This window comes from Rhipicephalus microplus, chromosome 1 (assembly GCF_043290135.1).
Source record: "Rhipicephalus microplus isolate Deutch F79 chromosome 1, USDA_Rmic, whole genome shotgun sequence".
Taxonomy (NCBI): domain Eukaryota; kingdom Metazoa; phylum Arthropoda; class Arachnida; order Ixodida; family Ixodidae; genus Rhipicephalus; species Rhipicephalus microplus.
This window is the reverse complement of record NC_134700.1, coordinates 275087982-275104138: the sequence shown is the minus strand read 5'-3', so window position 1 is coordinate 275104138 and position 16157 is coordinate 275087982. Positions and strand designations below refer to the sequence as shown.

The 16157-nt window shown below is 45.4% G+C and overlaps 1 protein-coding gene across 3 annotated transcripts in view; it reads right to left on the bottom strand.

The window, feature by feature from the left end:
• The window catches only part of LOC119188214 (5'-AMP-activated protein kinase subunit gamma-1-like), a 383279-nt gene that overhangs the window by 320027 nt on the left and 47095 nt on the right, over window positions 1–16157 (bottom strand). The window contains exon 1 of one of the 3 annotated variants that reach the window (XM_075895073.1): window positions 11295–11384. The exons of the other annotated variants lie outside the window; for them this stretch is intronic. Coding sequence (XP_075751188.1) covers window positions 11295–11369 — 75 coding nt within the window. The 5' untranslated portion in view covers window positions 11370–11384. Of the gene's footprint in view, window positions 1–11294; window positions 11385–16157 lie in introns of those variants that run through there. 3 annotated transcript variants of the gene reach the window in all.

Below are 16157 nucleotides of genomic sequence, written 5' to 3'. Positions count from 1 at the left end.
TTTGTGAACAGCTGTAGGCGCCGTCGATGTATTGAGGCACTTGTATAGCACCGTCGATCACGCTGCTCTCGGAGGTAGCTTTGCGGCTGCTGTGCCAGTTGTCACGTGGTCATAGAGCGAGCTTTGGGCTGGGCGGATCCTGGGCGCCGCGACGGCGCCAACAGCTGTTCACAAACATCGAATATGTCCATAGGTAGGCGAGCCTCTCCACGGCATCTTTGCAGCTGCTGTGCCAGTTGTCATGGTCATTGAGAGCGGAGGCGAGCATAGAGTTTTTCTAAAATTAACCAGACACTGACGCTGCGATAATTCAGCGACTTCAGCAACCATGGAAATGAGGGGTAGTACACGGATTTGCCTTGTCTTCGTACTTGCGGGATTCGAACGCACTTTTGGCTTCGTTTATTGCTGTGTTTGAGCTTTGTTTTGAATGAAAGAACGGACTGTTATAAACTTCGTAAACCGATTTGAAATGGTGAGCCTAGAAGGGTAAAGTATTTAAGTGTAACTGCTGAATATTTGCTGATTGTCGTTTCGCGACAAAGCAACTTCAAGCCACGCAAAGCCAACCGCAGCTGAAAGTACGAAAATCAGACAAATCCGTGCACTACCCATCATTCCCATTCTCGCTAAAGCGCCGTGCGTTGCAACTCCCATGGACACTGGCGCCAGGGTTCCCTCTAGTGTACTTATCAAAAACTCTATGGAGGCGAGTTTTGTACTGGGGGAGGCTCCCCGATGGGCTGATCTCGGAGGCAGTGTTACAGCTGCTGTGCCAGTTGACACATGGTCACAAAGGAAGGACAGTGGCGAGCTTTGAGGTGGGCGGAGCCTGTAGAAAACGAAGAGGGAACCCGAACTTGTACGTCTGGCTACAACGAAGGTAACATGCGTGAGTCAGCGCCCATGAATGTTGATAGTGCCCACTACCCCTTATTCCTCTTTTGTTTGCAACAGAGCCTACGCACCGCGAAGTCGCTGCAAGCACCTCAGTATGTCGAAGGCGTCTACCACTGTTTACAAACATTCAATAGGTCTATACAGCAGCTGCAGAGAATGGAGAGTTTACAGTCAAGAGTTCGACGAACGTCCAACAGGTCAGGTATTATAAGATGAGGTAGAAGATGCCGTCATTGGTGAAGTCAAGGTGGAAACACAGAGATATTTCGAGACCTGGGCGGATTCCTTGTTCACACTAAGCAGGCAAGAGCCGTAAGTCGCTTCCTACTAAGACGCGTCGTAACGAATGGGCGTAGCTTCCAGGTAGACTGCCATCTATCCAGTTAACAGTGTCTTCCGTCGTGTGAATAAACACGATGAGACAATGAGACATACAATAAAGAGTAAAAAAAAACTACAGGGAAGGGAAGATGAAAGCTTGCGATGAAGAAATCAGTAAACAGAGGTTGCGTGTTCGAGCCGAAGTTTCGACAAGGTCACTTGTCCTCTTGAAAGCCAGGACTTGAAGAAGACGTTTCCTAGCTTTGAAGAAGACACATCCGCTCGTCGAAATGTCGTATCAAGCACACAAACCCTCTTTACTGATTTTCTTATTAACTAAATGGCAAATAGCGTATGATGACGACGATAATTACGATAATAATCCCCTCAAACGCTCTAGGGAAAGGCCAGGAATCGTGCGGCATCAGGAAGCGGCGCAAAAGTAGTCCATAAATGACACTCACGTGGATTTCTTACTATCAGCAAGTTTGTAAGCTGCACGGGTTATTGACGCTTTACCTAAGCCACGTGCACCGTGACGCGGCGAGGCCCGTTCTATAGATGCGCTACTACTCTGATTATATTCATATAAGACAACTGATTCGGTGGTTCTGGGTGCGGACTTGATGTGCTGCTATGTGTGCTAACCCACAAAATCAGACACTTTTTCACGCTCCCCGAGGATGGATTGCAAAGTTCTCCGAACTATTATTCATAATGTGGTTCTTCGAGGAGGGGGAAACATGGCGCTAATTTTTCCGTTACTTTTTCCAACTTGGCGTTCACAGCCTGGCTCCGCTATTCCCAGCACCAATTTGTTTCAATAATGTTTACTTCCTTCTTTCAACAAGGCTACGAACCCCCCTCTCAACGCCACCCCCCCCCCACACACACACGCTCATACAAGGAAAGCCTTAGATCTTCCAGTTAGCGGAGTTGCCCAACACCACCTAAATAATTGCTAGTCTCGCAAGCGAACTTCACGACCTCAGTGAGAAAATATATTAAAAAAAACCGACCACACAGTAAAGAACCGAGAGGACCTGTCACTGGAACTAAAACGAGGAAATCGATTGCTTATTGCTCCTTGTGTGCGTGGGCGGTCCAACGTATATCTCGCCACAATACCAACGCGACAGCTACCGATCTGTCGCACTGTCGCACGAAAGCGTGATGCCCTTGTAACTCACAACTGAAGTTTTTGTGTTTTTTTTTTCCCTTAAAACAAAAAAGAACATTTTCAACGTTCCCCAGCCAACCGTACTGCTGCTACTTTGCGAAGTGCTGCGAAATACCGAGCAAAGCCAGACCAGACGACGAAGACGTGTATACCGAGCGCCATCTCGTGTCGAAAGAACGAACACCCCACAATCACGGCCGAGTAATCGGGAGGGGGGCCACTGACAACTTGTCAAGCTCCTAAGCTTAGAAAACGTATAGGGCTCTCGGGTTCCCAGTTACGAGACGATCACATTCGGTGACAGTGTCACTCTGCGTGGCGCAGCATATCCCGCATTGAAGCGACTATCCTTGTCTGCCTTTCCACAACCAGCAAAGAAAGCCGTTTTTGCTTATAGTTGAAACAAGTTTCGATACGCGGCGCAGTTTAGGCGATCCACCCACAGGATAGTTTCGTTTCCCACCCACCATATAAGGCGCGGTTAACGGTCATACAGGGCATGTTTTTGTTATCAGAGCATCCAGATTTTTTATTATAGAAATTCCATGACAATAAGTCGTGCAGGGTATTTGCCGTCATCATGCCATCACTAACATTATAGCAGAACGGGAGAGCCTGAATGAGGGACGGTAAAATGCACAGTATACCGAGCAATCGGATGGACAAGGCTTAATCTTTGTCCGCCAGAGGAATAGAACTGTCAATTTCGAATGAACACACCCAAAAAAGGTGTCTGTTTTAGCAGCATATTCTCTTATAAATCCGTGACGGCCTTTTTTTTTTTTTATCGCAAGAGGCCTGTACACAAAACATAAATACAATTACCCGTACTGCGGTGGTCGACGTAACACCAGCGCGACCTTATGGCAACCACGAGGAAAAGAAACGGGGGGGGGGGGGGGGGGGGGACTCGTTCGCTAGATTTCGTGCCGACCGGTTGCGCCCCCGCGGCGATCTCCGACGACAGCGCAGCTTTCGCCGACTGCTGGCTCGCCCTACATCACCTCCTGATGCCGACAAGAGCTCTCGCTGAGTGGTGCCCCGTCCTCGGACTTCTGCGACCGTGTCCATCTTTCCTATCTCCTCCTCACTTCTGTATGTCGCTGCCCCTGCGCCACGCTCTCTCCTTCCCCCTCTCTATGTCTATGCCTTTTAATCCTATAATTTTAATCCCTCCTTACCACCACCCCTCGTGAGCTACTGTCGAGGTGTCCTCCCCCTGACAGACAGTTACGGGACTCAGTTTTATCTTGTTTTCATTTAAAAATCACATAAGAAAGAAAAGAAAAAAAAGAAACAGGGGAAAAAACGTGTGCTATAGTAGAAGACGAATAATAAGATACTGAACAGTACTCATTGATTAAAAACGCGACAATTCAGGGCTAAGTAATGCAGGCACTTTCGATTCCAAAATCTACAGCTCGCCTCACACAAGTGTAATTCAGACTCGAAAACTTACACCAGAGCCAGCGTTGCCTTTAGCGCAGCAAGATTTGCACAGACGTGACACGAGCGACTGCTCGTATAGTAGTCGCAACGTTAATAAAATAAAACAATGTCGTGCTTCAGTCTATCAGTATTGTAAAACCAGCAAGTTACCCCCAACCATTTCCGCAAAGGAGAAACGATGGAACAACCCAAATAAAACTAGGCAAAAGAGAGAAAAAGGGTGAAGTTTTACGACGTATAGTGTGATTAAGTATGGCGTATACTGTATACACGCTCGCGAATATTTTTGGTATTTCAGTACGGCATTCACGACACGCATCTCAGCGAAAACATGCGCACCGAAAACGGTCTACAGCCCAGGAGACACTAAAAGACTAAAAAAGAATAATGACGACCCCTGACACATTGGAGTGCGAGTCGGAAGCCTTTAGAATCTGCCGTTGCAACGCTATACACAGATAGATGGGCCAGAGAAGAGCGAGCTGTTATTTGCCTTCCTATAGCCTTCTTTCTGTTTTGTTTTCTTCCCACCTAGAAAAAAAAAAAGGGATGAGCGCGCCGAGAAGCGAAGTGCGTGGCGCGAAACACGCAGCGCCGGCGACGACTCGCGAACGGGATTTCTCGCGAATGCTGCACTTCGCCATTGTCAAAGGCATTTTACTAAACGACGTCTTCAGATAAGAGCGGCCGGGCGCGTCTGTTGTCGTCGCGACGCGCGGTGCGCATACAGATCTAAAATGCACGTACGAATAAAACAAAAACAAACTGGGATCCAAGCCACCGACTGTTCCATTTTCACAAGATTCGTACATCTGTAATGAAGCGACAAAATTTCAAAAGCCGGACACTTTATATAGTTCAGAAGTTCCATCAGCGCCGTTGATCCAATTGAGTCGCCGCCGCCGCTGCTGCTTCTACTCAAATTAGGTGCGCGCAGACTGGTTATCGTTTCTCAATTATTCTTTTTTGTTCACAAAAGCACGCTACAGTTCGTCTTACGCTTTCGGCACCCTTGTCTCTTTGCTACACCCTTTGGTGGCTCAGCGCCTGTCGTTTCCCCGCTTAGCACGTGGGTGCATCCACGGCGGCCACTTTTTTTTGTGGAGGCGGAAAGCAGAAAACGACCGTGTAATCATACCTACGTGCGCATTAAAAAGTAATTTAAAGGACGAAAATTGATAGGGAGTCGTATGTCAGAAGAATAACGATGTTGAGGTGAATAAATCGCGTACTTTTAATATCTATACTTGCAATTTGGTGTTTACGAATTAAGTTTTGTTGCTTTTTCGTATTGTACAACCTCTATCAACCTCTTAGTAACGTGATGTTTAGTCTTTTTATAATGTTATTTACGTGTAGAGTGTTGATGTTATCTTTACTCCTACATAATGTTTGCTGCTTTTCATGTTGCATATACTACCTGTATCTTTTCCTCTTTGTTTCCCCCCTACAATAATGCCCAGATGGGCGCTGTAGGTATCTGAATAAATCAATAAAAATAAATAAATATCCTCCTCGTCTCAATGGTACCATGCATGGACGAGAATTGAAGACATATGGCCCTCTCACCAAGGAAAACCAAACAGTGCGTAGTACAGCCCACTTCCGAAATTTCGCAAGCACTAATACAATCGACAACCGCGCCAAGAATGTAAGAAGCTGGAAAAATGCAATTTCATCCACCATGCGTTCTTCTTTGCGTATAATTATCAAGGGTAGACACACCGCGAGAAGCTGCGGACGCTCTGAGGCAGCTACACGCATATCGCAACAACCGCGAAACAGCCCCCAACCTTTTATATGCGCTCGTCCCGTAGGCGGACTGCACCGCAGCACAGGCGCCGCGCGTAATTTATGGTAATCACCGTCGTCTCGGCAAGTCTGTAACAGCTTTAAGGCAACCCTATGCGGTCCGAAGGTGTGCAGTAAACTATAGCTCGACGCGTCACGCAAGAAGCAACCCTTTACCCGTCGTTCATAATTCTCACGAGGAAAGTCGTTTGCACAAGCAAGCACCCAAGAAGTTTCCTATATATATATATATATATATATATATATATATATATATATATATATATATATATATATATATATATATATATATATATATAAAGGAAAGAAGTGTATACCTAAGGGCTCGTTTTTCCGTGTTTTGACACAATATTAATGAGATTTAACAGACAGCAATGCCAAGGTATGTACAGGGGAAGTTATTAGAACCAATGGAATGTAAACATGCGCATAAAAGAGTGTTTTCACACTCGTCGCTTGGCTTATAGATGGCGCTGACTGACACTCCTACTTCTAAATTCACATATAAACCCAAAAACATGGATGGAAGGAAGGCCGCTGTGATAGCTCAGTGGTTAGAGCATAGAACGCGTTATTCGAAGGTCGTAGGTTCGATTCCTGCTCACGGCTGGTTATTTTTTCATTCACTTTTCTGTCTTCTTATTTTACATTCCATTGGTTCTAATAACTTCCCCTGTATATTCCTTGGCATTACTGTCTGTTAGATCTCATTATATATATATATATATATATATATATATATATATATATATATATATATATATATATATATATATATATATATATATATATATATATATATATATATATATATATATCACCAACCGTATTGCGCAATAATGCACGCTTTCCTCTATGCAATCTCTCTGGAGAATATGACAGCTGTATGCATTTTAGTGCAGAAACGTATTACAGTGAAAGCGCACGCATTGATGCATGATGTTTCACTGGCGGTGAGCCTCGTAAGATTGCGTGTAACCGAAGCGCGCGGAATTTTGAACTGCAACAACAGACTGATTATACTCACCCTTGGTGTATATGATCATTACTTAGCTTTACAGTACATAGCACTTCAGAATTACAACAGGAGGCCCTATAGTGTCCTCGTATTCTGTCATTACAGGTGTTTATACATAATGATAATGGTGGCTATAGAACATCCATAAGTATACGGTATCTGTATTTTTGTGTTAAAGCAACTGAGTGACGTGTTTAATCGTCAATTTGCGACATCACTCTACTTAGCTTGAGTATATATAAATATTTAATTTTGAACCATTCGATGCCTCCGAGAACCCTGCGAACCTTACCAAAATTTCGGACGCACGCCCCGCCAACGCGAAAACAAAATTTTATCAGACGAACACACCTATTGTTACCGAAATTCGGTCATGAACGATTACCTTAACTACATACCCACCGCAAAACGTTGGCAAAACGTCAGCATGTAGTTTCATGAAACGCGAAGGTTTTCCTAGTATTGCTTATGTTTTACGTGCCAAACACCGCGGGACATGATTACGGAGTTTTAATTGACCACCTCCGGTTCTTGAACCTATTTTAAGTGCAGAGGCTCTAAAACGGCGTCGGATGTCACGTGGCCCCCTCTGCCCACACTGCGCCCCCATAAACAGCCGGTGCGGAATGCCCCGCAGCTGTACATCATTGTCCGCAGAGGATTTTCACGACGAAATCCGACAAGTCCTCGCTCTGTTGACGTCTCTGATGACCACGATGCGCGCTCTCCTTCGCGAAATGACCTGCATGCTTCATCAGCTCAATGCGTTCGTCACGTTCTGGGTTCCTTGGAGTCGTTCCTTGCAAGCCCTTCTTGAAGACCTTGGATTCCATGGTCGACTTTTAGAACGCCACAGAGGAAATGCTCTCAAAGTCTTCAAAGTTGTGACTGTCTATGCGCTGTCGTGTGTGTGCGTAGCACCTGTTTTCTCTTCCCTCCTTTTTTTTATTATTTCCTTCCCCTTTTTCCGCTCCCGCGTAGGGTAGCAGACCGGGTACAACGTGGTTAACCTTCCTGCCTTTCTTTCGACTTGCTCTCTCCATTCTAAGTATACGTGCATTACTGCATTTTAACCCCTCCGAAAGCAAACATGGCCAGGAATTAAACTCACGTCCTCGGGCTAAACAGCGCTGAACTCTCTCTATATATATATATATGAAGAATTTCACGAGCAATTGCGTAATGCTACCAAATGTTCCAGCAATTTATGTTGTTTGTCAACCAAAAAATTTCATTCATTCATTCATTCACTCACTTGTGAGGTGCAACGTCGCAAAGCAACATCAGAGTACACGAAAGATGCTGTCGTGGAAGCCCGTGAAATAATTTTGACCCGTAACAACAGTGAATTGCACCGGCGACCTCGAAATAATGATACAAAATATAGAGAAATGCACTATTACGACAATTCATGAGCGTCCTCAATCCCCAGCTGTCATTTTTTCCAAGCCCGATTTACCACTGAATGCGCAACCCTTATGGCACGCATAGAATGCACGAGGATTGCGAAACGCGTCGCCTTTCAAGAGACAACAAACAAAAACAACAAATGAAGACTTGAAACAAATTTCCCCTGCCGGAAAACTGAGACGTTGGAAAGTTTCGCAATTTCGTTTCAGCAGGGTTCGCGGAATCACCTCGGTGAACTGATTCCTCGATTTCGAGGAACGGCGGACTCGGAAGTGCACTGCATCGCAACTCTCTCATGGAGGCCTGACACAGTAATTTTTCTGCTGCGCTTTTCCTGAACGCGCGTGGCTGCCCGCAAAAGTGCCGCAGACGTGCGCGTTGACTCCGCGTATATATAACCGAAACCACGGATCACTTAAAGGCATCTCTCCATTGCAGACAGCCGCCCACTCACTGCTAAAGTTTCGCGTTTTCACTTGCGTCAGTAATGGGAAGCGGTGCTTTCTATAGAAGGCAAGCGGGTTAGGGGGAGACAGAAGGTTAGGTGGGCCGATGAGATTAGGAAATTTGTGGGTACAAAGTGGCAGCAGCAAGCACAGGACCGAGTTGACTGGCGAAACATGGGAGAGGCCTTTGCCCTGCAGTGGACGTAGTCAGGCTGATTATTATTATTATTATTATTATTATTATTATTATTATTATTATTATTATTATTATTATTATTATTATTATTATGATAAATAGGCGGGATATTGAAACTTCTGGGACTCTCGAAGCCAGGAGAGTCTATATGACAAGGCACATTTTGCACATCGTTCTATCAATGTACAGTTTCATCATTTCGCAATCAATTTACGAACGTGATGCTCAGGACAGCGAACAAGTCACGTTCGTTCTGCCCAGAGCGCTCATTGTACGCGTGCATGTGTGTGTGCGCGTGCGTGCGTGCTCTATATAAATATGTTCAACGTCATCTAAAGCTATATAAAAAAAAAACATTCACCTCCCCTTAACGATTTACATATGGCATTATAACGAAGCTTACGCGGCTTGTGCCCGCTTTGCGCATACTCGTTAATTTCACTGTCGGTATCGATTACACAGTTCGCGAAAATGAGCTATGCAAATTGGTTATTAAGCCGAAAGACTTCGGTGCCTCGCGAGGAGTGTAATGTAACCATCCGACAGAGTCGGCAACGCAGCGAGGCGAAAAAAAAAATGAAATGCGATATCATCATCATCACCAATTTCGTTGTCGTTGGACATATAAAGAGGACAGAACTGGTGAGCTGACAAAGGTTGACCAGAATGGCTTACCTAATTATGAAATGACACGCGTGAAAAAAAAAAGGATAAGTGGTGGAGTTTATAACGTCCCAAAACGACAACGTGATTATGAGAAACGCCGTAGGGTATAGGCCTCCGGAAATTTCGACCAATTGCGGGTTCCCAACGTGCACTTTCTTAGCACACGGGCCTAAAGCATTCTCGCCTCAATCCAAAATGCGGCTGACCTGTGGGACAGCATCCGAGTGCCTTGGCCGCTAGCACACAGTGGTGGGTACGCGAAAAAAAAATAAAAAAAGAAAGATCGCAAACGGAATGAAATTAAACGCTTGAGTCCTTTCGCCGCCAAAGTCGTCTAAGTATAATTGATAAGCGTCACCAAGGAGAGAGAGAGAATCAGTTTTATTCTCCATTGTTCCCAAGGATTGTTTTTTTTTTCTATAATTGCCTAAGCTCGCGAAGCTCGCACGACAATTGCGCATCAGTGACGTTGTTTTCAGGCCAAGTATGTATAGCTCTTATGTGACAGGGTGTAAACTTTCAGTAAGCCGTAGAGAAATTAACACCATCTCATCAAAGGATGCGGTTTCTTAGAGAACCCGTTGTGCATAACACGGGCGGGCGCGCTCATTTCACTCCGTTGCGCCGAAAGTTTGAAACGAGGAAAAAAAAATAATTGGCAAAAATGCAACGAGCTGGAACAATCAGATGTGATCGCTTTCGAATGTGACTCAATTCGACTACACAGGTAACCATAAATCTGGGCAGTTGATAGTTGGTGAATATATATACAGTGTTAGCAGAAACGTTCACCCGCTTGAACGACGCGCTGGCTAACAAAACATCAAGATCTATAAAGATCAGAATTAAGAAGCTGGGAACGACAAGGAATATCAGAAGCAACAAAAACTGCTTACTACATAGATATATAGAAAGGAAAAGTGATATATGTATTAGCGATAAGTATGTAATGCTGCGATAAGCTCTGCTAGATTTTTTTTTTTTAACTAGAACGTGCCCTGGCAGAGTCAAATGGCGGTGGTGTTGTATGTTGTGAAATTGCTGCGCATGTGTGGCTTGGGTATATATTCAAAAAAAAGGCAAGAACTGAAAGATGGAAGCTTGCGATAAGAAATTCATAAAACAGGAAGTGGGTGATGAAGTCGGCGTCTCGATAGGTGGACTTGTCTTTTTAGAGGCAGCGACTCATTTCTTTAGAACACGGTGTGTGTTTGCTTCGTGTACTCTCCTCCAATCCAAAGAAAAAATGAGAGGGCAACTGCGAGATGGGAGGAAGAGGGGAGACGTATACATTGCGATATTCGTTTACGAAAAAAGTTAGTTGCGAGCGAGTGAAATATTCTTTTTCCGTGAAGCAACTAGCACAATCTTAATTTTTTTTTTTACGGTTAATCTCATCGGTGTGTTTATTTTCTCTCTCTTTTCCTTCAATAATCTTTCAAGTTAGCTTGACACTGAGTTAGCTGGGATACATTCTACAAGTTGCGTAGTCATACGGGCATGGTAGACCAAGTGATAGGCGCCACTATCATTCATACCAATAATAATAATAACAATAATAATAATAATAATAATAATTGAGGTTTCAAGTCCCAAAACTACAATATAATTATGATAGACGCCGTAGTGGAGGGCTCCGGTAATGACGCGCATCTGGTGTACGTTATAACTTGCACTGACATCGCACACACACACGAGCCTGGCATTTCGCCTCCTTTTACATGCGACCGCCGCCGCCGGGCTCAAACCCGCGACCATCAGTATCATTTCTACCACCACTATCATCATTACGCTCGCTATACTAACAGTGCTTCTCACACGAGCCGAACCCACGAGTTCGTCAACGAGCCAATTGACAAGCATGCCAACACCACCGCAGACTGACAGTGTCCTTACCTCCAGGTCGGCTGGCCCAGTCCTACAATAATGTTGATCACCAACGCCTTCGTCATCGCTCCCGAAGGAAAGCATTTTGCGTTTAGGCGACGTTTCACTTTCACGGTACAACGAACGCTATAACAGAAACGACACTTAATGCGGCAGGCAAACCATCTAAGCAATTAAGTACTCAAGGAAATGTCACGAGATGACATTTCCCTGCAAGCGCATTGTCTAACACGCAGAATTTCGTACATCGATTATTCCCACCGCATGCCGTCGGCAGCACACATGCCGCACGCCCGCACAAACACAATGGCACACAATACGATGTGTCCAAGTCGCATGCCGTACACGATCTAGAACTGTTGCATTTACACTTCAATACAGTTTTTCGGTCTATCTATAGAGCCAAATCGCCAGTCCTTGGCACCCGTGATCAACAGAGAGAACATCCATTCCTCGGTGCTCAAGAAACATTGGGGAAGCGATCTCCATATGCAAGCGACAAATCTTCGTAAATGTTGTCAACTCTCTCCAGTGTAGTAGAGTAAGGCGTACACCTTCGCCGAAGCCGACCTGTCGAGTTGTCGCGACGCGGGTGGTCTATAGACACTGCACACCGCGCCCTACGGGCACATCTCGACACGTGTTCACTATACGGAAAACCTGCGCCTTACATCACAGACGTCCACTCCAAATTAACAACGCTGACCCGAAATTGACGTTTCACACAACCGGAATACACTATAGACACGGTTTGTGTTGCAGGATTATTACTGCCAATAGAAAAAAAAAAGTTTTTAAACCCTACACGTCAGTAGTGCCGTTCAGCCACCCCAGACAATTTGACATTTTGATTGTGATAGTATTGACACTTTTCATTGAAATGAACACCTCAAAAGTATTCGAGTCGGTAAAAATAGAACGAGAATTTCACTTCGCGAAGGAAATGTCCATCACATGACGCCTATAATAATGGTGTTCGTAAATGCAATAGTTATTTTTCCAATTACGTACTAAACCTCGACTTTTACACGGTATTGGATACTAATCCAAGAACTGTTCCGTACATATATGGCGCGCCCATACTAACACACGTACAAATATTCCTAAATGAGGGAGGGTGTCAGACCCCCCTCCGTTCAAAACAATTCTTCATTGTCGATTAACATTTATATCGTTTTTAACACGTTGCGCCTTTACTTATCTGAATAATGGTGATAAGTTAGTGCAGCATTAATTTCGTGCGCCTAATACACGCGGTTATAAATACAATATGTCTCCACAAGCATCGTTAGCTGTCTACACACTACAGGCCGGTTTTCGATCGTTCAACGTTAATGTCTTTGAACAACTATTGCCACGATGGCATGAACGTTAGACGCGGAAGCTATTTGATCTGTACGCCTGGTTACGAAAAGGCGTCCAAAGTTTCACTAGATTTCGTACTGCGCGCCACGCTGACGGATAAACGACTGCCGAGCGTTTCTCTTTCGAGCTGCGCTCCCCGCCGTGTAAAACTGTACACATCCTGCCGTCGGTTTCACCGAGTGAGCCACAAAACGCGGGCGACGAGACCGCACACAGAAAAACAAGCGCGGAATGGAACAACAAGCATCCTCGAAAACTCCCAAGGACGACTCTTTCCATCCGCGCGACAACGCTTCATCGGTTCGCGAAGCGTGAGAAAACACACGTGCCGCCGCAGTCTCCTCCGTGCACAAAAACGGGGAGACGCCCACCCGCGTCAAGTCTCGGCGCTTCCAACGTATAACAACGATGCGTACACAGCCGTTGAGTCGGCACGCCATCCATGCATGACGAGATGAGCAAACTGATGCCCGTAAATGAATGTGCACAGAATAACGTATGAATGCCGGGCCAGCAGGCACACCGAAACGAATGTTAAATGGAGCTACCGTGTAGCGGTGAATCGAACGCTAGCTATCAACGTTAACAGAGACGCTGTGGCGCAAATGCTTTTGTGATCATCCCTTCACGGGACATGTAATCTCACGGAATGTGTGTACATGTATATGCAGCCAGCCCGCACAACACGACAACTGTTTATGTTTGCGGCAATGTGAATCACTCATATGCCGTGCCGCGAAACGCAAATAGTTATTTATGTGCGAATGAAAAGTGACATGCCGATCGCAGTGCAGGGTGTCCCGACGAGGTGTGTGCATGCGCGCATGTGTGTTACACTGGGAGGGAAAGGAAAGTTGCCCCGTTTTCTGGAAGGAAACACGGCACAGCCCAACTGCAGCGTGGAGAGAGCGGCTTTATCAATTCTATAAAAAAAAGAAGATTTCAGACGAAAGCTAAGGCTATATACCTTATGTTCACCCTTCCCCAAGGAGAGGGAAGCAAACAGGACATAATTTAAATAAGGTTCCTGGTTTTCCACTACTCCCCCCCATCTCTCATCTTTGTCATGTCTGGGAAAGGAGAATGGGGAGAGATGTACTCACGCAGACAATTCTCCACGCATTTTCTTACGCCCTTTCTCTCATAGTTGAGATGGCAAAAGAAGTAGAGCTCTATATTTAACTTCTAATCATGAAGAGAAAACGGAAAAGGGGGTAGCCGTCGTCCCAACACTTGAATATGGCAACAACTCATCCATTTATCTTTGTCAGCGAAAAAAACAAATAAATAGACAAACCGTGCGATTTCTTTTTAACTATCTTCTAATGTATAAAAGGAGCAAATGCGCAATCACCACACAAAAAAAATTAAACAGCGAAAAACATATCGTCGGAGTCGTTAACGCAAGCAGCTCCATCTGATTGCGATCATCATTACTTCCGTAGCGACCTCAATTCGTGCAACCTCGCGTGAAACGTATACGCCACGTTTCTCGTGACTCGGCGAGCACATCTATACTTTTTTTCAAGGGCGGCTCCCTCCTTGCGTCCGCCATCGTCGCCTCTGGGCTGTGGTAAATATATATTAGCGACCCCCTCGAAAACGCGTTGCCGAATCAGCCACGTACGCGTGCGTTGGTCTTTGTTCTCGAACGCCACAGTCGAGGACAGGGGTGCCCCCCCCCCCCCTTGCATGAGTAGGTAGAGACCACATCTTTAATCCCCTCTTCCCTATACCCAAAGGGCGCTGATCCTTGCTCCCGCAAGGGTTGCAGAAAATAGTGCCATCATGTCCATCTACAAATAAAGAACCACTTCTCTCCCTCTTTTAGTACACTAGTAAACAAAACAGAGGACATATTAACGACACAGACACACGGCACAATGACAGGACACAGCGTGTCCTTCTTCAGTCCTTTGTTTTGTTAACGCGTGCGATATAGTAGTAAAACAGATTACCAGCAGGACCTATACGCTCTGTCTATAGACCTTTTTCACAGGAGACAAGAAGCAGCTCCAGGTTAAAAGGTGTGGAATTCGGGCAATGGCAGCCTTAAAGAAGGGGGGCCTGCTTGTCGAAATGCCGGTTCCAGAGACAGCCCCGTGTTCACGAATTTTTTCATCTCGTCGGGTTTAATCTATCTTCCCCTGAGCTGCTGCCTTTCTGGACGGTGGCCCGGGAGTGACTGCCTCGGCAGTACATCTTATGGTCTCACACGACTATTTTCACCACTGCGCAGAGGACACTATGGCGGCGTTCTGGGAGCCATCTGTGAAAAGGTGTGCACAGGCGACACCAAAACAACATATCAATCAACGTGCGACGAATCATCGCAGTAGCGACGTACCGCAGTAGCGAATATAAACAAAACGTGTATAGCCATCGTATATATATATATACACATGCCCGAATACAAGAGCAGCTACGTCGACGTGCAGACGACGGCGAAACAATAAACGTTTCCTTTCTGCGTCATCACCTATGATTCACCTCTCGACTGCACGTAGACCACAATAAAAAAAAAACATTGAACAGGTTATCTTGTTCAGAGACGCCGCGAAAACTTTCTATCGAAGTCTTTCGGGCAAACTTGTAATCGCGATTGCTTTCATTCCGTATTCGTATACCTTTTTTTAAGCGTTGCTTCCATGAGGTGAAAGCTCACGAAAAACCCGGGCGCCGGCAAGTGAACGAAATTTGGGTTTACACAAATGATTTGATAATATGTGTGCTTGGTTTAACGTCCAAAAACCACCATACGATTATGGGAGACGCCGTAGTGGAGGGCTCCTGAAATTTCGACCACCCGGGGTTCTTGAACGTGAACCCAAATCTAAACACACGGGCCTACAGCAGTTTACACAAATGAGGCCGCACAGAAGGTGCGCCCGTCAAGCACGTAATTTTACGTGACCGTCTTCCAACAATAGAAAATAGAAGCCCGTTAGATCGTGGGCGTGTAGGCGATCATGCAGGTTTTGACAAGACACGTGCACAATCTTTTATCGAGAAGAAAGAAAGAAAAAAATTAAACATCGGCGCACTCAAGGCAAGCTTCGTCAGCCTTAATTTTACCTATGAGGCCACCAGTTATTTTTCATGTGTTTGTTTTCAGGCGCTGAAGTTTGCAGTTCCTTAATCAAGAACAGCCGACCATTCCCACGCGAGAGCGAAACAATATCAGTATGCGTACACGGGCTTTCCTCCACGTTGCAGGACAGCGCGGAAGGTTCATCGCTTTCTTGTTTATTTACGAATAACAAAAACAAAATATATCCCACGGAAACATGCATCTTACGTTATACACAGATGATTCAGCGATCGAGAGTGGCGGCACGATGTAAACAGGATCGACGCACGCAAGGAAAACTTAATGGCAGCACTTCTTTTCTCAGACCAAGCGTTGCTCGGACGAAAACAAGCCGGTGCATGATGGTAAATGGTGCCCTCGTGCCGGCGCGTAATGAATGATTTTTTTTTCTTCTTATTCCTTGTTGCAGGAAGGGC